Source organism: Anser anser (genome assembly GCF_964211835.1).
Source record: "Anser anser genome assembly, chromosome: 19".
NCBI lineage: Eukaryota > Metazoa > Chordata > Aves > Anseriformes > Anatidae > Anser > Anser anser.
The window spans coordinates 3654994-3677523 of record NC_139740.1 but is presented as its reverse complement, the minus strand read 5'-3'; the positions used below and the strand labels follow the sequence as shown (position 1 = coordinate 3677523).

General features: G+C 45.0%; 1 protein-coding gene across 6 annotated transcripts in view; it reads right to left on the bottom strand.

The window, feature by feature from the left end:
• The window catches only part of DNAH9 (dynein axonemal heavy chain 9), a 220124-nt gene that overhangs the window by 50992 nt on the left and 146602 nt on the right, over positions 1–22530 (bottom strand). For 5 of the 6 annotated variants that reach the window (XM_083804841.1, XM_083804842.1, XM_083804844.1 and 2 more), the window contains 3 exons: positions 21484–21677; positions 15144–15292; positions 11797–11924 (listed from right to left, as the gene is read on the bottom strand). In XM_083804841.1, coding sequence (XP_083660967.1) covers positions 11797–11924; positions 15144–15292; positions 21484–21677 — 471 coding nt within the window. The remainder of the gene's footprint in view (positions 1–11796; positions 11925–15143; positions 15293–21483; positions 21678–22530) is intronic. The other variant, XM_083804846.1, reaches the window with a different exon arrangement.

The window sequence follows — 22530 nt, the reverse complement described above, 5'->3', positions numbered from 1 at the left end:
CCTGTCCACTTTTCTATGGCTCAGGGCTTCATACACTGCCAATATTATCTCCCTAAAGCACACTGTGTAGTTTACACTGCAACAGTTTTTGTGTACTCCTGATTCCAGAAGAGCTCCAGAAGATACATTTATGCAGGACAACGCAAGTTAATTCATTGCTTTATTGATTTTTTTTCTTTTATTTTTTTTTCTTTTCTGTGTTTTGAGGTCTGTGAAAAGAGTTGTTGTGTAAAAGACAACTCTCCAGCATCTCCACTTTGTCACAGCTTGCAGCTCAGTCTCGGCTGCAGGTAAAACTGGGTTACAATGTCAAATTCATGGGCACATTACCTTTCTTTATGAATGGAGAGATAAAGGAGCAGGTGGGAGCCAAATCCTGCCAAAAGCAAACAGCTGATAAGAGGGTAAAAAAAGGAACCTGAAATATCTTCCTGTGCACACTGACCATTACCACTGTATCTCGCCCTCTGTTATTTCCCTACTTTGCATCATGGAGTATGAGACAGAGAGCAAGTACCAGAGAAAGAGGGTCCACAGGCAGGGCTGGGGGCGTATGTGCAGGAAGACGGGAACTCCAGAGGCTTTTCTTTGGGAATGCACTTCCAAGCACCTCTGTGTGCTTGTACTTCACAAGGCAGAACGTATATCACAGGACGCAAGTGTTGCTGTGGTAACCATCAGAAATAGCAGCACATACATACAAACCACAGACACTCCACAGCACGCTCCCTTTGCTGACAGTTGCTGGAGACCCTGCACGTTCCTGAGAGGGGCCCTCTCCTTCACGCCTTATCTGCAATCACCTCCCTGAGCAGCGGGAATTAGTTGTATTTACAACGCCTCCTTCCCTTACGAGATGCTCTCAGAAAATTGTCACTGATTTAACGGTAAATCTGAAAGCTAGGCTTGGCAGTTCAGAGACAGCCCCAACACTTCCACCTCCCTGCTTATGGTGGGCTGTAAAACAGGAGAAATTATGGCAGAGTTCCTGCCTATGCAAAGTGCTTGGATTTCAGCAGCAGCCACCTGAGGCTTCTCAAGACCTCACTCCACAGGTAATGCTCACCAGTGAAGAACACATTTGATCCCTGCAGAGCCAGCACTCTTAGCTCTCCCTTAAGTCTTCAACCTTTATCGATACCCTCTACACACAGCTCTGAGGCGGACTGCAGCCTGTAACAGCAAGTCCAACTACTTTGCCGTCATTTAGCCCCACCTCTGAGCATGCTGTCCATTGTGTCACTGTGGGCCCTACGATGATCCCCATCATTTTACTCGGGCTGGGCAAACTAAGTAGCTCAATGTCATCTACAAAGAGTGACTTCTCGATACTTGTGGGTCCCTTCCACCTCAGGCTATTCTATGATTTAATGGTTTCAGTATTTTGGTCCCTATGATTCTCTGCTCACCATCTTAGCCACTAAGCAATGATGAGCATGATGGCACCACTCAGCATTTTGCTGCACTGGAAACTATACAGCTATTCCCACCTTTTGTTTATGGATGCATCTCCTCTACAATTTGTGGTGTGATTTCACCGGTACAGACACAAAACCGATACTGGCCTAGCTATAAAGGGACTGGCAATGTTGAGTCAAGCCAGTCCAGGTATCAGAGGGGTCTTTACAACTCTGCTAACACTCAGGATCTTGTCTGGGCCAACACTGGCCATACTAAAGCTGTGTTGCAGTAACCTTACTGCTCTCATGTTTGTGTAAGCCTCACCTGCTGTGGCCACAGCTCCAAATGAGAACCTGGCCCTTTTCTGCTAGAAGTTGAGTAAAAATAGGCTGATCTGTGACCCTTCCACTAAACACGGTACAGAGAAGGCAAATGCAAGTGGGGAAAAGGAACAGAAGAAAAAAAGAAAAAAAAAAGAGGGACTGGCCTGAAAATTTAGAGCACTTCCAGGATACCTGCAAGCACCTGAGTGTTGTTAGACCAGTTTTGGAATGAAGCATAATGCATTCTTCAGGTTCTTTTAGCACAGACATGCCTGAATGTTGAAGATAGCAAATGAAATGTGCATAGGACCATTCCTGGGCCTAATGTCAACACAACTGCCCCTTTCTACACTATTGACCCATTTTACACTCCAAAACAGGCTGGGTTATATCTGAGATGTCTACTGGGAATGATCCCTGGCCTATCCTTACTCCTGAACTGTCAGGGAGAGACCCAGCCATCTTCATCCACAACCAGGAGCAGAACCTGTGCTGACAATGAGACAGGAGAGACAGCTGAGGTCCAGCCCGGCAAACGTCTCCTGGCACTGCTGAACTGACAAGTACAGACATCACCTAGGGGTGACGGCAGATAGGACTGAAAAATTCATGTACAAAGGCAAATACAAGAAGGGAGTAAATGGTGACTGAATGAGTGAATGGAGCATAACAGGGGATCTAAAGAGAGGATGGTAGGACCCAGCAGAGACACAGGGCCAGCTGGACTCAGCAGTCCATGGTCAGACCAGAGAGCTTGTTCAAGGCAGAGATGATGGCAGGGCACTGCCCTTCTGAAGAGGTGCACTGAAACCATTTCTGCAATGGCAGCTGCCAGCTTGGGTCTCTCCTGGCCCCTGTTCAGAATGTTTCTTTTTTTTTGATCAGCAACAGAAAAATAGGGATAACATAGATCCGCTTGTATTTTGAAAGAATGTGGCACAATTTAAGGCTTGAGAAGGCATTTGAGTTTGTCCTCACGTCTCTTCCAGCCACTCCAATGCTTCAGTCTTTGCTTGAACCCCACAGTCCAGAACTCAGGTCTGGACTTCAACCCAAATACAGGCATTAGTGGCAGGAGAGACTGCTGGGATTTGCCAAGCCTGGGAGCAAATGAGCATGAACTACAGAAAATCTGGACTGATCTCGATTCCCCAAAGTTTTAAAGACAGTGCTGGAGGTTATCTCACCAAAATTCATTTGATAAGATAAAAGATTTAAAGATATGTAGTGATGAGCAGGTGGAATGCACAGCAAAGAAAAATGGGTATTTCTTCTTTCATGTACACCTAGGAATGAAAAGATACTGTGGCTGGAAGGAAAAGTAGTCTTTTTCTTTACTGAAGCAGAGGCTTAGTGCCAAATGCTTTTGTGAGCCTAGAATGGACAATATGTCTCTTATAGGACAGTATATCTCTCTTGCTTGCAGCTAAGTTTGGTGGTGAAGTGCACAGAAAAAGGCTCCATTGTGTTTATGATGCAGTAAGGAGTGCTCTGCCAACGTCTGGATCTCATACGGTTTTGCTCTAGGAGCTCACTATTATTCAATTTAGTACATGAAGCTGACTCAGTGAAGCAACAACCTATGAAAATGGAAAGATACTCAAGAATTAAATTAACATGATTGCAAAGAGAGGGAAATGACATTTTGGCTAATGGATGAAGACTACAATTAAATTGGGAATATCTAATGTCTGAATTCTTCCCTGCATCATTTCATTCAGATCTACAGCTGTAAACATGTAAACAAATTCACTGTTTCTTTGCCATTAGGCTGAAAAACATCATTTGGTGATTTTGATGGTCACTGCCCTACAAAAAGCTTCAAAACAGGGCTAGAGAAGGAAACCCAGCAGACACAGCTCATGCCAGCACATACTTAGTGCTCCTTGATGTGCAAAGCTCTTTTCTCCCTACACAAATGAGACTGCATGCACCAGAGACCTGACCTTCACAACCCCAATCACTTTTCCTTGTCTGTGACCATCAGGTCCAACAAAGAACCTCCCTTCAACAGCACCTCAGTCACCTCCGTGAGGATATTTTCACCAAAGCACTCCATAATCCTCCTGGTTTGCCTGTGCCCTGCTGTGTGGCCCTTCCAGCAGTTATTAGGGTGGCTGAAACCCCCCCCGAGGAGCATCTCAGCTTCCTAAAGTGTTCTCTTCCACCCTAGAGAGAACAGAAGATACTTCTACCTAGGACCGGCGTGGAAGGCAGGTTAGAATAATCGCTCCTCAGGTGCCCACTACTATTGACAGGAACTCTGCTTACAACAGGCTCATTATATAGAAACAGGCTTATTATGCCCCCACCTGTGGGAGTGCGGCCATGGGGGTCGACAAGCCCCATGGTTGGTGATAACATCAGACTCTCTAACGATGAGGCCATCAGGAATGTAAAGAGTTTGGAGGGAACAAAGAAGGGTGATTCCAAAGAACTGGTGATTCAGGAAAGCCATCTCGGGTTGCTTGTTCTCCAGCCTTTAAGGCATGGAAGTTGCTGGGTGTTTGCGGCTGCTGGGCAAAGTTGTTGACCAATGAATAGTTAGTGGGAAAGGACTGCTGTGGGGAGAACAGTATAAGAAGGGAGCCTGTCCTCAAGATGGGGATGCAACAAGGAAGAATGAAGATATGCCCTCAATATGAGGGATGAAGTTAGGCCTCAGTAAGAGAGCTGATGTTATGTCATCAGTAAAGGAGTAGCAGTTACTGATCCTGAAAGAACCCTGCTGTCCGAGTGGTCATTACACCACACCCACCTAGTGGGGGCATAATAAATTCATGACCTGCCATGAATTCCCTCTCTGGTGTCACCTACCTTCATCAGTCACTAGGATGAGCAGTGACACTACGATGTTAAGGGCCTACCACATCAGGACAGCAGGCAAGACAGGAAATCAGACATACAACATCCATGCCAAGACCCCCAGTAAACTTACTAAACACCCTCTTGAGAACAGTTAAGGCTTTGCTACCACACCTGTGGGGAGACTGTAGGGGCCTTCACTGCTCAGACAGCAGGAGAAGTTTCCACTTCAGTTCCTACCTGCTGTTTTCACGGCAGGGATTTCTCCTACCTGAAGCAGCTCTTTTTCCCTTTGCTATTAGTCCTGAGCACACAACTTTGTTCTGTTCTACTAAATTTCACCCTATTTGGACTACTCCAGGCCTATAGTCTGCCCCAGTTGTCCTGTATCACATTTCAATCTTTATTTGTATTGACAATACTTGTCTTAATAATATACCAGTGCAAAGCCGTTAACACATTCTTTTTTTTTTGAGCCAAGGCAATGTCTTAAGTGAGACTAGTCCCTTGACTATTCTTTAGGAGTTCTGCTGGCAACATTTAACTTCTACAGCTTCGCTGATACACTCCTGTGTGGCACCTGCAGCCTTACTACAGCTCTCATTAATTGGAGCTGCTGCATTTCAGAGAATCACAGAACAAGGTTGGAAGGGACCTCTGGAGGTAATCCGGTTCGACCTTCCTGGCTCAAGGAGGGCCAGCACGTTTATTTCCTCTAAAACGTCAGTAACCTTTGCAGTGCAAACTATCTGATAGGCCTGATCTATCTTCAGCAAATTCCTAATACAATTGCTACTGTTACTTACATTTCTTACTTATTTTGCCCTCCAAAGTTTGTTCTGAAACTTTGCGTATTACTGAGTTAAGACCAGTCTGCTCCAGTAATTTCTCCCTGTTTTAGAAATATATGCTAAATAATCCGTTATTTTCTAGTCAGATGGCAGCCTCTGATTTGACAGATTCATTACAAAAGCTTGCAATGGATTCATAGTTTCTTCCACCACTGTTTAAATATTCTGGGATACAGATTATCCAGCCCTCTGAGTTGAACACATTATTCTCTTTGATCTGATTTTCCTCCTACTTTTAATAAATCTTGTTTTCAAGAAAAGTACGTTTGCGTGGGTGTTTTGAACAGCCAGCCCTCAAGGACACAAAGTCTTTTAACCCTGGAAGAGAGCTGTCACCAAGACTCCCTCTGCCAAAATATTCCAAGCAGGGACCAGAGAGTCACAACAAGTGACTTTGGAAGATGTCATTAGAGGAATGGCATGGATCTACATGCTGGGCCTGCTGGCAGCAGGGCTCATCTTCCACACAGCTGCACCACGGGAGATAGGAGATTGTTCAACTGTGCATGGGGTTTTCCACAAGGTGGAAAGATGTCAGCTGCAGAGGGCAGAGCCCTGCTGGACCTTGGTCTATCTCCTAGCAGCGGTACCTGGCTGCTGCCTACCTCCAAGGTCACAGAACTTACCATAAGGAACAAACTGACAATTAGCTCTATCTCCCCTTTAGAACTGAATGCTACCCCTCTTCCAATGCATGGAAGGCTTTGGAGAGGAAGGTGGTACCTGGTGTATGTGTAAAACTGTGCATGTAACACCAAGCTGCTACAGGCCTGTGCTCCCCCACCATCCTTTCCAAGGATAATGCCCTACTGTGGGCTGCTTTCCCATCATTCCAGCCCTAAAGACATAGCTGGGAAGGTAGGAAACATGAAGGAACCAAGGGATTGATGCACATGAAGGATGCCCAAGAGGTGACAACCCTCTGCCCAGAAGAGCCCCAGTGCTGCAGCAAGGAGGTGCTGCACGTGGCAGCACAGTTTAGTTGGGACCCCCACTGTGCACAGTGGTCACACTGCTGCAGCTGCCGGGCACCCCTCACGTATTTCAGAGAAACTCAGGCAAGAGGACAGGCTGTAAACAAATGCTCAGTCCAACTGCCAGATCTCCTCCTGCTTGAATGTGCCTCCTGTGTGACGCCCAGGACGCCCAGGTCTCTGCACAATCTGCAAGAGATGCTCCATGTAAGCACATCCACCTCTCAGAAAAGTCCTGTGTGAACCTGCAGGAGGGGAAGTGCTTTTCTCTGGCTGAGCTGGCTATTCCCATCCAAATGACACACCACAAGCCTTTGTGAAATGAGCTGGTTTCCATCACCTGAACGTTTGCATGCAACTCCATCTCACATCTTAAAAAGTAAGAATAAAAGAGAGTTTCTTTCTCCTCAGGGCAAAAGAAATATATAGCATTTGGAAACTCTTGAAAAGAAAACCTGTTTTCTCAGTAAATGACCTGCAAGAGTATCCCACAGCTTGTAACATGACAGAACCTGCATTTCTCACAACCTTATTAATAAGAATCCAAACACTATTTACATTTTCTTTCAACCCAAGAGAAACATTAAGGTGGTGGTGGAGGGGTAAGATACTAATATGCGCATTTATTCACATTTACCTGTTTTTTTCCTGATGTTCTTCATGGATTTTCAGCATGCCAAAGCAGTGGGGTTTCATGCTTGACAAAATCTGCTTTAAAAGCTTTTTGTTTTGTTTTGTTGTTTGTTTGTTTGTTTTGTCTCAGTTTCTTATGCATGGAGATGAAGACCATTTGAACTGCTGTTAGCAGATTTTAGTGACCTAACAAGAGACCAAACCTTTGCTGGCTACTGCCTGCTGGGCGCTAGCAGAGAGCTATGGCCCAAGTAGAGCACAATAAAGCTGGCCAGGACGCTTCTGGTAGATTTTTCTTAGAAGATGATGTCAACTTGTCAAAACTGAAACTTAGAGGCCAAGGGCTAGCTTTGGTTTCTTTACTTTTTTTTTTTTTTTAAGACGTTCTGGAATGGTCACTCAAGTCTGCACTGGAGATATTTAGTGCACGTGATTTCCACTAATGGGAATTAAACACCTTCAGGAGTGGGGTGAGTCAACAGATGTGCACCCTCCTCAGGTTCCCTTCTGCACCTCAGCTCTCCCACCCATACAGCCACAACTCTTGCCACACAGTCTGAATACAGACTTAAAAACTGCTCTTGCTGCTTCAGGATCAACTTCTGCTGCTGCCTCTATCTTGTAATGATCAAGCAACACGTTAACCAGGTATGGTGTAGCTGCTTGACAGCCCCAGAGATCAGTTCTGTAGTGAAACTTGCTGCGGAGGGTCACCAGATGAAAAAGCCCCCATTTTGTATGCTCTGTAAGCTCTGTTACAGCCACCACCAAGCGTTCAGAAAGCTTCTCAGCTAAGACACTTTTTCCTTAAATCTTCTACTACAGACTGACACAGTGTGGTTACAAAAAGGGCTTGCCTAAAAGGCAGGTCCAAAATTCTTATGGCAACAAAAAGTCTTGAGAAAAATGTGATTTTGTGCAAAAATCTAAATGAATATGAAAAATCTAAGACTTTCTTCAGTTTTTCAGGTGTAGTTCCATTGTTGTCCCACCTCCACAGCAAACTTCTTTCCACCAATTTTTATGAACACTTCAAATTGTATTTGACAGACAACATTGGAAGCTCAATGCCATGCTATGGTTAGATGGTATACCTGCCTAAGGTGAAAGTTCCAGATCAAAATCCTGTGTTCTTATTATGGCCAGAAAAATATGTTTTAAACCCCTACAAATCTATGAACTGTTTCTAAGGAGACCCAGATGCTAAACCTGATATTAAATGGATTTCAGAGGAGCTCAAAGATCTTCCTTGATTCTTCCATGCCAACAAACAACTCAGAAAAGAGTAGCTGCTGGGCTTGTGCTGGGGTTCTTCTCTGTGCCGCTCAGGTAACATGTCCTATGTCCTCCTGCAGCAGCTGTGCTTTTGCCGTAGATAGTCTCCTATTCTGCAGTTGGACCATCTCTGTTTTTAGCAAACAGTTTTATCCATGGACTTGATTCTCTCATCATCTGTGCCACCCAATAATACTGGTGTAGGCACTGCAACAAGGGGCTGCAGCTCAGGGGAGGCAGGGGCAGTGCTGGTACTAGAGAATCAGGAAGCCCCACCGGTCAGGCCCTGCAGCAGGAGAACACTCTTCTTTCCATGAGAATGAATGACTGGTGCTTTCTGATGTTCTGCCTTGTCAAACGACTCATTCCTGGAAACCTCCATTTTTAGGGTGAGCTGAAAAACTTTCAGGTTCCCAGGAGAAACACAGATGCTGCTTTCCTTAATCTGCCTCCTACGATGCTGGTTTCCTTTCAGGGGGTAACACTGGCCAGTCATTACAATTCAGAAAGGATCAGTCCCACATCAGCAGCCCTTCCTGACGTAAGAACAGTTATCCTGCTGCTGCAAAACAGCAAGGCCTTCCCAACTGTTTCAATGTCCCTTAACAACTGATTCCCACAAACATAACTCCCCGACTCTTTATTACTCATAGTACTTGACTATCATTATTTCTGGTTCCAATCAAAGACCGGTAATGAACTACATGCGTAAAAGCCATTTAGGTGACCATATCAAGTGTTTGTCTTGGAAAGCATGTGTACGGGTTTATATGAGTCAGCAAGTTCAGTGGTTATCAGGGGAGCTTTACTCCACGTTACCTGAAGAGTTGATCAGTGGACAATAAAATGCAGAAGTGAACCTAACAGCTGTTTTTTGTCTGCTCAACAGCAAATGGGAAGCCTGCATGTAGCTGTCCCGTGGGTGGCATACAGCCTCCAAACAATGAGTTTGATTAACGTGGGTAAAATTACCCTGACTGCCTCTTGAAATCTGCTCTGTTCCACTCTCCTATTATTATTGTGATGATTTATAAATTCTGGGGCATTTTTGCATATTGAGTTGTCTATGTCGTTCCAGGTCCTGTGTAACTGATCTACAAACACTCCTGAAGCTGTCTGTAAGGTATCTGTCATCAAAAACCTTGAAGGAAAGACCTTGTCAAATAAACTGCCATATGGCAAATATTTGCCATGATCCACCTATGACTAAAACAACAGGAGACTCCTTTGTGGGATTCTCATTCATTCCTGCTGTGATGAGTTTGGATACTGATTTATCAATATCTGGAGTGGTCAGCATTTCAGCCTCAAAAAAAACATTTGTTCAACCTTGCAAAACAGTTTGCCCAGAGGGCCATCTGATTTCAGATGGATTTCTGCTGACCACAAAAGAGTTGAGACCAACCCGCCCAATTTAGGGAATACCTATTTAGCACCTCAGCCTGCTCTCCCTTCCCTTCTCCTCATTTTACATAAAGATCAAAGCCTTGGAAAGAAATGGGGGCGTGAAGTGAAATACAGTGGCACAGTCTGGAGTGGAGCAGCTTGGCCCTTCTGTGTGACAGGTAAGATCCATTGCCCTGTTGTCACTCCACATGCCTAACCAACACACCAAAGGCAGAAACTGGAGAGAAATGGTACTGCCTGCCTCAAACACCCGCTTGATGTTCCCAAGTCTGTCCTGAGAGTGAACCAACGCACGACACCCACCTCCCCGTGGGGCCCTGCCTGGATTGCTCAGAAGGTTGGTGACTACGAGAACACGAAGAAAGAGCTCTGATCTCTGTTTTGAATCAGTCTTGTCTACATTACTTTCTGCTAAACCAATCACAACATTGTACTAGGATGTCTATGTGTATGAAGTTTTATCAGTTTTGTGACCACAGCAGAGAAAATCCCAGGTGACTGACTGACCCCAGCGAGACCCAGCGCTGGCATCCAGCAGCCTGTCCTCGCCACCACTGCCATGCCCCCTGAGTTTGCCTCATGCAGTTTGCTTCAAAACCTGCCAGCAGCCAGCTGCATTAAACTCTTCTGTCAGCTCCCAGGGGAGCCTGTCTGCTCTGTGCCACTGGAGATAGTCACACTTGGCAGGTGTTGCTGGAAAGCCAGTTAGCTCGACCATCAAAATCCTTCTTTCATACAAATCTCATTTCTGCAGCTCTTCTGATTGAACATTCAGCGTCCACTGAGACCTTTTACTGATTGCTCTGCCTGCCAGAGATGTGAATGGGTGAAACAAAAACACTGAGGCCCACACTACTCATCTGCTAGCACTGAATCAACAGACATGGTCACTGATGTTAAAAGAGATCCTATACAGCAACTACTCCCCATTAGAGGGGAAAAAAGAGAGGAGAGGAGAGGAGAGGAGAGGAGAGGAGAGGAGAGGAGAGGAGAGGAGAGGAGAGGAGAGGAGAGGAGAGGAGAGGAGAGGAGAGGAGAGGAGAGGAGAGGAGAGGAGAGGAGAGGAGAGGAGAGGAGAGGAGAGGAGAGGAGAGGAGAGGAGAGGAGAGGAGAGGAGAGGAGAGGAGAGGAGAGGAGAGGAGAGGAGAGGAGAGGAGAGGAGAGGAGAGGAGAGGAGAGGAGAGGAGAGGAGAGGAGAGGAGAGAAGTTCACTTTGCAGTACTGAATGGAAGACATTTTATAAAGCTGCTTAGTTTCACCACCATCTCAAAGGCGGAGGCTAGCATTGCAGCTGTCTATGTTAAGAGCTCTGGAAAAGCTCAGAATTGTCTGCCTTGGAGGAAGCTTGCAGCAAGAGCATGAAGAAAGATCAAAATATCAGTGGCATTAATTTAAATCCAAAATCAGGCCCGTAGGCTCAGATCAGGACTCCAAGCATTGTCTTAACCTAAACCTTATACAAACAATTCAGTGATAATAAATGTTTATAAAATCCACATCAAGGAAATCAAAGGGATTCCCAAGACCTGCAAAGAAAGCTGGTATCACTGATTGCATATTAGCAAACCAAAGCACTCACAGAATAAGTGACTCCAGAGAGCACGTGGTGAAGACAGAACTCCCCTTGCACCCTAAAACACTTGGCAACATTTTGCTGAGTTCTGAAGACGGCTTTAAGCATCTACCTGTTTTGGGATGCATAAAGGCAACAGCTCCACTGCAGACAGCCTCTGCCTTTCCTGCGGCAGAGCACACATTCTTTTTGCTCATTTAAATACATTGCAGGTTTTGAACGGTCAAAAGAGAACCCATCTAACAGCTCTCAGGAACAGCTCTTAATGTATTTGTGGAGCAAATAAAACCACAGTCAGGTGTAGCACAACCTTCTCTCAGAGGACTCCCTGCAACTACACACTCCATTGAGGGCTCAAGAGCAAGAGAACCAAGATAAAGTCTGATAAAAACAATAGATAACAGCAAGAAACAGGTGGAAACTGGCAGTTTTGAACATGCAGATAATGCTTTGTCCCATCCCCCACCAGACTGGCATGATAGCCAGCCCTTGTTAATTCGATCAGTGCCAGGGAACCCGGGAGGATGGCAGAGCTGTTTCCAAAGACACCGTACCTGAAGGATGACCCAGTGACCCTCCTTTGCAGCCAAATCTAGAGCTTGTTCAGCAACTACCTCTTGACCTTGTCCAAGGGAGACATTGTGGAAATTCCTGTTGTTAAATGTATAACCAAGTTTTTTCCCTAAAAAAAAAAAAAAAAAAAAAAAAAAAAGCAATGTTCAGCACTTTTTAACTGGAATGGCATGCAGCACAGCCGAGCTCAGGCAGCAGCAGCCTGGCTGAGTTCAGCCTTATCAAAAACCCTCACAGAAGAGCTATCACACTTCTTACAAGAGTTATCTTGTCTCTCACACACTCCTTGCCAAAGCACTGAAAACAGCAGTGGCTTCTTCCAAACTACTTTTAATTGCAGAGCAGCATCAACACAAAGGTACATTATTACAAAGTGCCTCTTGTTTAAAGAACACTATTCCCCTGCAACCTTGTATAAAAACATATTTTACAGTGGTAGAAATTAAAATCATTTCCTGCTGATTAAATAGTCTTTGAACAAGATATCGTTCAGTGGGGAAATGTGCCACGAGAATGCATGCTCAAACCAGCAGTGAGGTTAGGAACCCTTTTGGTTTTGAGCAGGCAGCAGAAACAAAATCTGTGTGAGAGTCTTGTGACCTAGACCAAGGCTCCCATGTTTCTCAGATTTAGGAATCAGCCACCCTTCTGTTTTCATCTTGGATTTTGGCTGTGTGTAGATGCCACCAGTTGTACCACTATGCTTGTAGGAAGGCCCATGGCTGGCGGGCTGCAGCAGAGCCCATCAGAAAGGGTGCTCCAGGACCTGCAGGACCACTGCAGACCATCTCATGCACCGGGGCCCACACAGTGCATGGTGGGAACCCCAAAGACCATATATTTTAATATGCTGCTCTGTAGGAAGAATTAGCAGCTATTTAGTGTTTCTTCATTTTGTCCCTGATGCTCCTCTGGGCTCCTCCTTTGGAGGATGAGCACTACGTTTTGCTCCCGCAGGGAAGCAACCCCACAAACGTCCACGCTGGCACCACGCAGTGTGGCAGGATGCATTCAGCACAGCCAGGGAGCCCCCATGTGCTGATCTCTTGGCGTTGACTACACGTATCTCTACAGGCAGACAGCACACGCACCCTTAATTCCTGCTGAAAGCAGATAAGTTTTATAGTAAAACAAGGAAAAGATTTGTCTAACAAGACTGAGGATGCAGCTCTTGGTACAAGATTGGAAACAGATGGTGATATATAAACATCCAAACCCTTCCAGTTGCTCAGGTTTTCTGCTTAGCCTTACTACAGAAAAACCCCTAGGACACAGCATTACCCATATTTGAGAACTTCCACTATTTCTTTCTCACCATCTCTGGTTGCTACCAACTTTGAGAGCTGCTGATCCACTCCTCACAGAGTAACTCTGCCCTCAGGACTCACCCTCTCAAGAAGGGATGGGGCAAATTTACAGAAGGTAGGTACCGCCCTAAACCAGGTGGTTAATCATGTAAATAAAACACAGTTGTTATTTCCCCATCATGGATGGGAATGGACTGCAGAGGGACACACGGTGAGCCTTCACCGTCTGCCTCACGAAAGATGATGCCAGACTTCCTCCTTGCTGGTGGGGAGAGGAGAGGGCACAGGGCAGGTAGGCTGTCCTCAGCAGGGACACGGGAAGCTTTCCGAGACCAACAGTGTTTGCTTCAGGGTCCTCCCCATATTGCAAAGGAAAGGCCCCATGAGAGGGCAGCATCTGGAAGAAGTCATCCTCCACTCAAAAGCCTTATCAAGCCAGACATGCACTTCAATAAAACTTAATGAAGGGCAGAGAAAATACTGAAAAATGAATATGGACCAAACCCCAGCGAGGCAGACTTGAAGGCTAGTGTAGCTGCACTTAAGCAATGGCTTCAGTTTGTCTATTTTTTTCACTTACACTAGCTGTAACTTTTCTAGCTGACTAACCCCAGGTACTCAACTACACATATCTTTACAATTCCAATTAAACCACTTGTGGCTGGATTTTAGCGCTCGATCTCCCGTACAAGAAAATATCACAGGAGAGACCGGATCACCAGTGTGGCTCCAACAGGAAGACAGGCACAAGACAACACCTTCCTCATGGGGTCCCCTTCAATTCACAGTAATGAGACCTGATACCAGGGCAGAAAGAGACCAAAACACAGTGCAAAGCCCAGGAGCTGCCCATGACCAAATACCACCATCTGGCCTGGGACTGACTTGGACATTATTTGGGAGGACCCAGAATGTGCATCACGGAGAGGAAAATGAACCCACAGCTCAAGAATGAAGTGGTCAGCCACCTCTCACCTGAATGATGGTTTAGTTCTGTGTTACTGGTGACTCTGCTGGGGCTGCCAGCCCTGCTGAGGTTTAGTCTAAAGACCTGCCTGCTAAAAACTGGCCAACAGCTCTACTGATCATCTGATATGTAATTCATACAGTTTAGATGTACGTTAGCACTGGGGCTTGACCAGGAGCAATGGTCTTAGAGATGTGAGAAATGCATGACTGGAAAAGGAGAAAGGGAGAAAAGACATCCGATGAGCACAGTGGAAACCCGGAGCAGCCCTAAAGAAATACCCAAGGGTATCTGGCCCTCTGCTCCAGAAGGATGGAGCTCCTCTGCTGCAACAGTCTCAAAAGAACTGACTGCAGTGACCTCAATTTGGCAGTGGTCCAGTGAGAAGCTGACCCCATTTCCTGATGTACTGTAATTGCCATGTTCAGGCTGAAAACCGTAATGCATCCACAGTGGAGCTGAGACCTGAAGCAAAATTCTGTATGTTGGTAGCTTCAGAGCACAGGCACTGACTACAGCACTTGGTGTTCCACGGCAATCACTGGCTTCTCAAACAAGGCAATTCAGAGATGCCACTTGGGCTATGAAGCCAGCTGACAGCACTACCTCATAACATCCACACCAAAAACCACTCAGGAAGGATGGGATTAAAAACTAGAAACTCTGCCACTAACCAGCAGAATGTTACAAGGAGCTGTTGCTTATTTTTAGCTATCTGACAGCGTATTAGATATCTCTGATGTAAATTATAGGTTGTGTACAAGACCAACTCAGAGATCGTTGCTGTGTGAACCACACTGGGAATCTCAGCATTGCAGGAAAGAGACAAGTTTAAATTAAACTTTAGATGAAAATCCAAAAGTCTTTATTTACAAAAAAAAAAAAAGAAAGAAAAAAGAAACAATCACATTGTCTCACAATTATCTGTTTTTACCAGATTACTCCATTATCTACAAACAGATGAGAAAAAAAAATAATAAAATGTCATGCCAAGATAATTACGGAGAAGATAGAACACAATTCTGTGGTATGCTTACAGACATGATTTATTTACCTTGTTTCTCCACATCCTTCAGTGGGTCAACTCCTGGAGACAGGATAAAAAACATTGGGGTTGCAGGTCCTGATTCCTCAAAGGATGTTGCAAAATCCAGGGATCTCCCTACCACATATTTACTGCCAAGCTTTTCTTCTACAAAATCTCTGCCAGAAAGAAAAAGAAATTTTGCTAGTCTACTATTGTTTAGGAAAGAAAGATTCCCCTGCAAATAATTAATTCATTTTAATTTTGCTGATTCAAACAAATGAGAAACTTCATGAAAAAAATGGGTATAAAATCATTTTAGAGAGGGTCTGCAGAATGGGCTCTGGGACCTCTCACTATCAACGTTTGGTACTTTTAACAGGTGTAAAATGACACATGGCACACAAGTATCTGAGAAACGACAAAATTATAAGGACAAACAGTGGGACCTACCCACCCAGCACTGTATGCAGAAGTTCAGTACAGTTCAGTACTAGCTTGGTTCTGACACAGATATAACAGGGAGAAGAAATAGTTAAGTTAATGTATAGAAAACTGCAGCATACTTTGTAATCCACACAGCATTTGAGAGGCAACAGCATTACTTCAGATGTATCACCAAAAGCCACAAAAAGTCCGGGTGATTTAGAAAATTACTTTGTTCTGGAAGGATAAAAGGGAAGAGCCCTAAGAATATCCAGCACATGCAGCTGAGCCTCTGCACGAGAGTCACAAGGAAAAATACAACTGAGCAAACAGGAGCGGCCTGAACAGCAGGCAGCGTATCGAGAACGTTCAGGGTGAATTTCCCTGGGGTGAGCTTACCAAAAATCACTGCTTTATAAAAGATGACACAGTGAACATTGATTCAAAGGAAGAGGCATTATATTCAAACCCCAGGAAGGAGCAGTTGCTTTTATAGCAAAGGTGCATGACTAAGGCCTTTTGAAAACCTCGGTACAAGAGGAACAAAAGCATCGACCAGTTTTGAACTGGGGGACGATACCAGAATAAGGCAGCCAAATTCTAAGAGACCTGAGAGACTCCTTCAAGGACTAGTGAAAGGCAGCTGGAATAGAAATGCCAAAGGGATTGCAAAGAAAGAAATTCCAATTTGTTTGGTACCTCTTAAAAGTAGATTTCTCTGGTTTGGGCACAGATTTGCTAAAGAGCTGCTGGAGAGCTTCAGTCCACAAAAATCTAATGAAGTCCATGAGATACAAAGTCACAACATTCTTGTTCTACATCAGGCCCTGGCTCCATGAAAGCCTTGATGTCTTTCAGATAATGTATTCATAGGAGTGGTCCACAGTATAAGCAGTAGGACTTGTGAAATAGTACCAGAAGAAAAGAAAAAGCATCCTGTTTAGACATATGAGTGGCTTGCAGCTTCTCTGCATTATATGAAGCCATGGCTGACAGAGATCCTTTAGCTGAGGAGTCCAGTTAAGTCCATAACCGTGGCAGAAGGTGCCAGTTGCCAGAGTCCACAGTCATACAACATTGTTTCAAAGGTCCATCCCTCAGGGAAGGACTTGAAGAGAGCTAACTTTGACCTCTTCAGGGACCTAATTGGAAGAATCCCCTGGGCCAGGGCCCTAGAGGGAAAGGGGGTCCAGGAGAGTTGGCTAACATTCAAGCACCACTTCCTCCAAGCTCAGGATCAGTGCATTCCTACAAGAAAGAAGTCAAGCCAGGGGTGCAGGAGACCTGCATGGATGGGCATGGAGCTCTTCGGAAAACTTAAACAGAAGAAAAAAGTGTACATGATGTGGAAGAAGAGACAGACTCCTTGGATGGACTATAGGAACATTGTCAGAGAACACAGGGATGCAATGAGGAAGGCCAAGGCCCAGTTACAATTAAATTTAGCAAGAGACATCAAGGATAACAAGAAGGGCTTCTTCAAATACATCAGCAACAAAAGGAAAACTAAGAAAAATATGGGTGCACTGCTAAATGAGGCGGGTGCCTCGGTGACGGCGGATACAGAGAAGGTGGAGTCACTGAATGCCTTCTTTGCTTCAGTCTTCACTGCTAAGGCTAGCCCCCATGTACTACCAAGCCTGGAAACGAGAGAAAACCTGGAGAGAGGAAGACTTTCCCCTGGTTGAAGAGGATTGGGTTAGAGGTTATTTAGGCAAGCTAGACACTCACAGATTTATGGGCCCCAATGGGATGCTCCTGAGGGTGCTGAGGGAACTGGTGAGCCTCTCTCTATCATCTTTAAAAGGTCTTGGAGAACAGAAGAGGTGCCTGAGGACTGGAAGAAAGCCAACATTAATCCAGTCTTCAAGAAGGAAGACCAAGGCAACTACAGGCCAGTCAGCCTTACCTCTATCCCTGGAAAGGTAATGGAGCAGCTCATCCTTGAGGCCAACTCTAAGCATGTGGATCAGGTGCAGTCAACAGATTCCTCAAGGGGAAGTCAATATTTAACCAACCTGATAGCCTTCTGCAATGAGATGATTCACTGGATGGATGAGGGGAGAACAGTTGATGTTGTCTACCTTGACTTCAGCAAGGCTTTCAACACTGTCTCCCATGACATCCTCCTGGGCAAGCTCCAGAAGTCTGGGATCCATGAGTGGACAGTGGGCTGGATTGAGAACTGGATGGGTGGCAGAGCTCAGAGGGTTGCGCTCACAGTGCCAAATCTAGTTGGAGGCCAGTGGCTATTGGTGCCCCCCAGGGGTCAGTACTGGGTCCAGTGTTGTTGAACTTATTCATCAACGACCTGGATGAAGGGACACGGTGCACTCTCCACAAGTTTGCAGATGACACAAAGCTGGGAGGAGTGGCTGAGACACCAGAGGCCTGTGTGGCTGTTCAGAGGGACCTGGACAGGCTGGAGATTTGGGCAGAGAGGAACCTCATGAGGTTCGACATGGGCAAGTACAGGGTCCTGCACCTGGGGGGGAACAACCCCAAACACCAGTACAGGCTGGGGGCTGACCTGCTGGAGAGCAGCTCTGAGAAGAGGGACCTGGGGGTAGTAGTGGACAGCAAGTTAACCATGAGCCAGCAGTGTGCCCTTGTGGCCAAGAAGGCCAATGGGATCCTAGCCTGCATTAGGAGGAATGCGGAAAGAAGGTGGAGAGAGGTGATCCTCCCCTCTACTCAGCCCTGGTGAGGCCACACCTGGAATACTGTGTGCAGTTCTGGGCTCCCTGGTACCAGAGGGATGTAGAACATCTAGAGAGAGTACAGCGAAGAGCCACAAAGATGATTCAGGGATTGGAGCATCTGTCCTATAAGTGAGCTGGGCCTGTTTAGCCTAGAGGAGATTGAGAGGGGATCTCATCAATCCCTACAAATACCTGAGGGGACAACATAAAGAGGCTGGGGCCAAACTCTTCTCAGTGGTAGCCAGTGATAGGCCAAGGGGTAACGGGTATAAATTGAACCACAGGAGGTTTCATCACCATATGAGGGAGAACTTCTTTATGGTTTGGGTGACAGAGCACTGGGACGGGTTGCCCAGAGAGGCTGTGGAATCTCCTTCTTTGGAGATATTCAAAACCTGCCTGGATGCCATCTGCTCAATGTGCTCTAGGTGATCCTGCTTGAGCAGGGTGGTTGGACTAGGTGATCTCTGGAGGTCCCTTCCAACCTTACCCATTCCGTGATTCTGTGATTCTGTGAAATTACACCCTGCCAGCTGCTGGACTGATCTAACCTCATTGTGCATGTGGAAGCATGGTAGCACAAGGTGTTGCAACAAGCCCCTTGATGATGTTCTTCAGTAAGACTGAAGTGTGAAATAGGTCTTTACACTTGGAATTCCTTCTTGAGAAAGTTAAGGTTCTTGGTGATGGACAGTAGAGCACTGACCTCACCTATGCTCTGCAGAGTGAGTCAGGACAAGAGTGGTTTCTCCTGATGGCTCCTTAAACCTAGAGAATAAAACACCCTACACTAATATCCCCAGGGACCTGCTAAGCAGAGTGACTGAAAAATCTAACTTTCAAGGCAGGTAAATGCAAGGTGTAGGGAGGATGGTAACCATCTCATTTTAGATAGCAAATAGCTTTCTAGACCATCTGCATGATGCTGGTACATATGACATGAGACACAAAAGGTCTTAACACCTTTCTGAACAGCAGTTGGAGATGAAGTAGGAATATTCTAGGGTATCTAAAATGACCCTAATCACCTATGTTTAGGCTACTGAATTCTTCCTTCACTCCTTAACAGCATTTAAGCTCTTGTCAAGCACCTATCTCAGAGAGATAGGAAGGTTACAACTATACTTGTAGTGAAGTTCATTAATCATCAGTAAGGAATTTAATGCAAATAGATTTACAGATATCCTAACTGATACATAGAAGGAAAAGATCTGCAAGTTGCGAACTGCAAAACAACTAGTGGTATCCAACGACACTGCAGAAGAAACTCTCAAAAACTCAATGAATTTGTTAAGACACATGATGTTGAAGTGCTACTGGCTAAACCAGGAATGTTGAGGCTGAAGTCCTCAGGGTGAGAGTATGCAGCTCCCCAGGACATTGCTCGAAGGGTTCCCCAGTCTTTGAACAGTCACAGACTCAATACAATTTTGAAGATGATTAGGAAAAAGGGATGCCAGATGACTATTAGCCTTCTGTGTGGTACCTATCAGGGATGCTGACTATTAAATTCAATCCAAAGACCTCTTTTCTTTCCCTACATCAGACTACGAGCTGTTACTGACTGACATGAAAAGGACAGATGAATAGACGTGTGTTTTTTAGAGAGTTGAATCTCTTAGGAGCACCATATTTCCTCACTAATGGAACAATATCTGCTTTAGCCAGACTGCTGGCTGAAGAGAGGTTTGCAGAGTATGATACTTTTAAGAAGAAGTCAGGAAGTCAAAGGCATTTTGACTGTCATTATTACCACTAATAATTTTGCATTTGCTTTGGGGATACAAGGTTTGCTTGCCTAAACAAAAGCTCTTCCTAGGACATTAGGGACTACTTTCTGACCATGTTGTATTTCAAGAAGAATTTTAGTCACAAACATCTACAAAGTCTTGGGGAAGGCAATGTAAACTGTTACTATTTGAAAGTGTTTATGTTCTACCCTACTTCTATGTAAGAAACAAACAAAAAAACACCCCATATTTAAAAGTTCTTGTGCAAACAGAAAAGCTTGACATAACTCTAAAAATATCCAGCCAAGGTTTAGAATGTGGATTCTCTTACCTTTTCACAAAAGAGAAGTATGAAAGAAATTGAAACTTTATGTTCCAGTTATTTTTGAGCTATAAGAGTACCACTATTTTGACTGAAAGAAACAAATTAAACTTGCTGAAACAAAATATGCACTTAAAAGCTCAGAAAGACAAAAGCTTATTCTACTCAAGCTAAATAACAAAAGGAAAAGCAATGTTTTCAGCTGAGAGAACACATGGAGAGTCCAGCCCCAGATGAGTAACTAATGAAAAAGAAGATGGTTTAGAATGGCATAATTATGATAAATTATAGCATTTGATTGAATAAAATATAATAACATTGACCATAATGAGACTTCACTCGAAGTCTTGACTGCATTTTTCTGTGCATTTTAAAGCACAAACAGAAATGTAGCTCATGCACCGAGTAATACAATCTGCTACATGCACCTGTATATGCACACATGCCAGATGGTGGAGCAATATAAACTATTTGAGAGGCAGTGGCGTAAGAGGCTTTGTAGAAATGTCAGATCATAGACTACCAGGACAGAGAAGGAGAAAACAAGTCCTAATGGAGTGAAAGACTTTAGTTTCTCCTGGAACAAGCATATTGCTTTTGCATATGTTCACGAAGTTTAGACTCGCCTAGTTACCTTTAATATATAATTTACACCTACAACTTTCAGAACTAGCATCACATAAATTTTGAATTTTATAGAAAAAAAAACAAACCAACAAAATACCTCTATGAGATTTCCCTTTACTTCTGCACTTTATTCTTGCACCTAAGGAACAACAGTCATAAACAATCTAGTAACTAATATTGACCTTAACGAATTCTAGAAGTTGCACTGATTATGAAAAGACTCTAGTGCATGTGTTATGCCTGTATGATGATGCTCATTGCTGGCTTGGCATTTCTGCTCTTCACTCAGTGCTAGGTATACTGCTTCCCTCACCACTGGCAATATCACGGTTAGATCTCCTGAAGCAGGAAATTTCAATTAAATGAATTAAATGACTCTTGCAGAGTTCAGAGATGACTCATTCAACAAAGACCCCTTTATAGTAAACCATTTTGCAGAACTCATAATCCATAATAAATAAATCCAAACATATTCCTGAATTACTCCTGTTCCCTAGAAAACACTGACCCAATGTTGCCTGATAAGCAAGAGCATTACAGAGCCAGTGAAGAAGCGCCCCTACCTGACTGCGTAGGTCATGCGGTCGGGTCGGATGGCTCTCATTATGCACAGGCGCTGCAGAGCTGACTTGTTCTTCCATTCCTGGGGAAACTTCTCCTTTTCAGGACACTCAGATTCAACAAACTTCTTCCACCGTTTTGCAGAACCCTCAATATCCCGATCCAGGTTTCTGAATTCTTCCATAGATGAGAGAGCCTGGAAAATTCAAGGAAGGTCTTCAGAAAAACAATCCTACATGTCCTTGAACTTGAACTGTTTTTCTAACACTACTGGCTGCTCATGCTTTGCTCCATTAGAAAGCCCAAAGCTGGAGCCTGGGAACCACAACCAAAACCCCACCAAGATCAGATTTTGTCCGTTCTCCTTTTCCCAGCTCTGTTGTCAGCACATTGTCACAGCAAAAGATATCAACATGGATGATTTGCAAGGCCACAGCAAGGGGGGGACTGCGGACAGTTTCATACTTGCGGAAGGTACATGCTCTGAGGGTTTTTTTGCCACCTGCATCTTCTGAACTGAAACGTCTCAAGGCTGCCCACAGAGTGTCAGCTCTAAAATCATGCTGCACCTAACACAGCTTCCCTGAGGCTCCCACCCACATCACTGTGAGGACCTTCCCCTGCCAATGAAGCCACATCTGCATCCAGGTCTTCTCCCCCGCAGCACAGGCACCGCGACACGGGACTTTGGAAGGGACAACACAGGAAAATCTGGTGTCATCCACAATGCAGCTTTCCATAACCCAAAGTGAGAGGAAATCTGCTCTCCTTGTTTCAAAACCAGAACTCAACAATCTCAGGTAGCCAGCACGTGGTACTATGAGTTATCCCAGAAATGAGTGATTTGAATGTGGGCTGGAAACTGTGAGCCCACCTCTGACAGGAGAGCACACCACTGGCATTCCCGTGAGCTGCAAGTCTGCAAACAGTCCCCCTGCTGCTTCAACAGAGGGGATTGCGCAGCAAAACCACATCTGATGGTAAAACCTGCCTTTGGGTCTGGGGTGCTGTCTGCATAGCTTGGTGCACGCACTGTGAGAAGCCGCAAA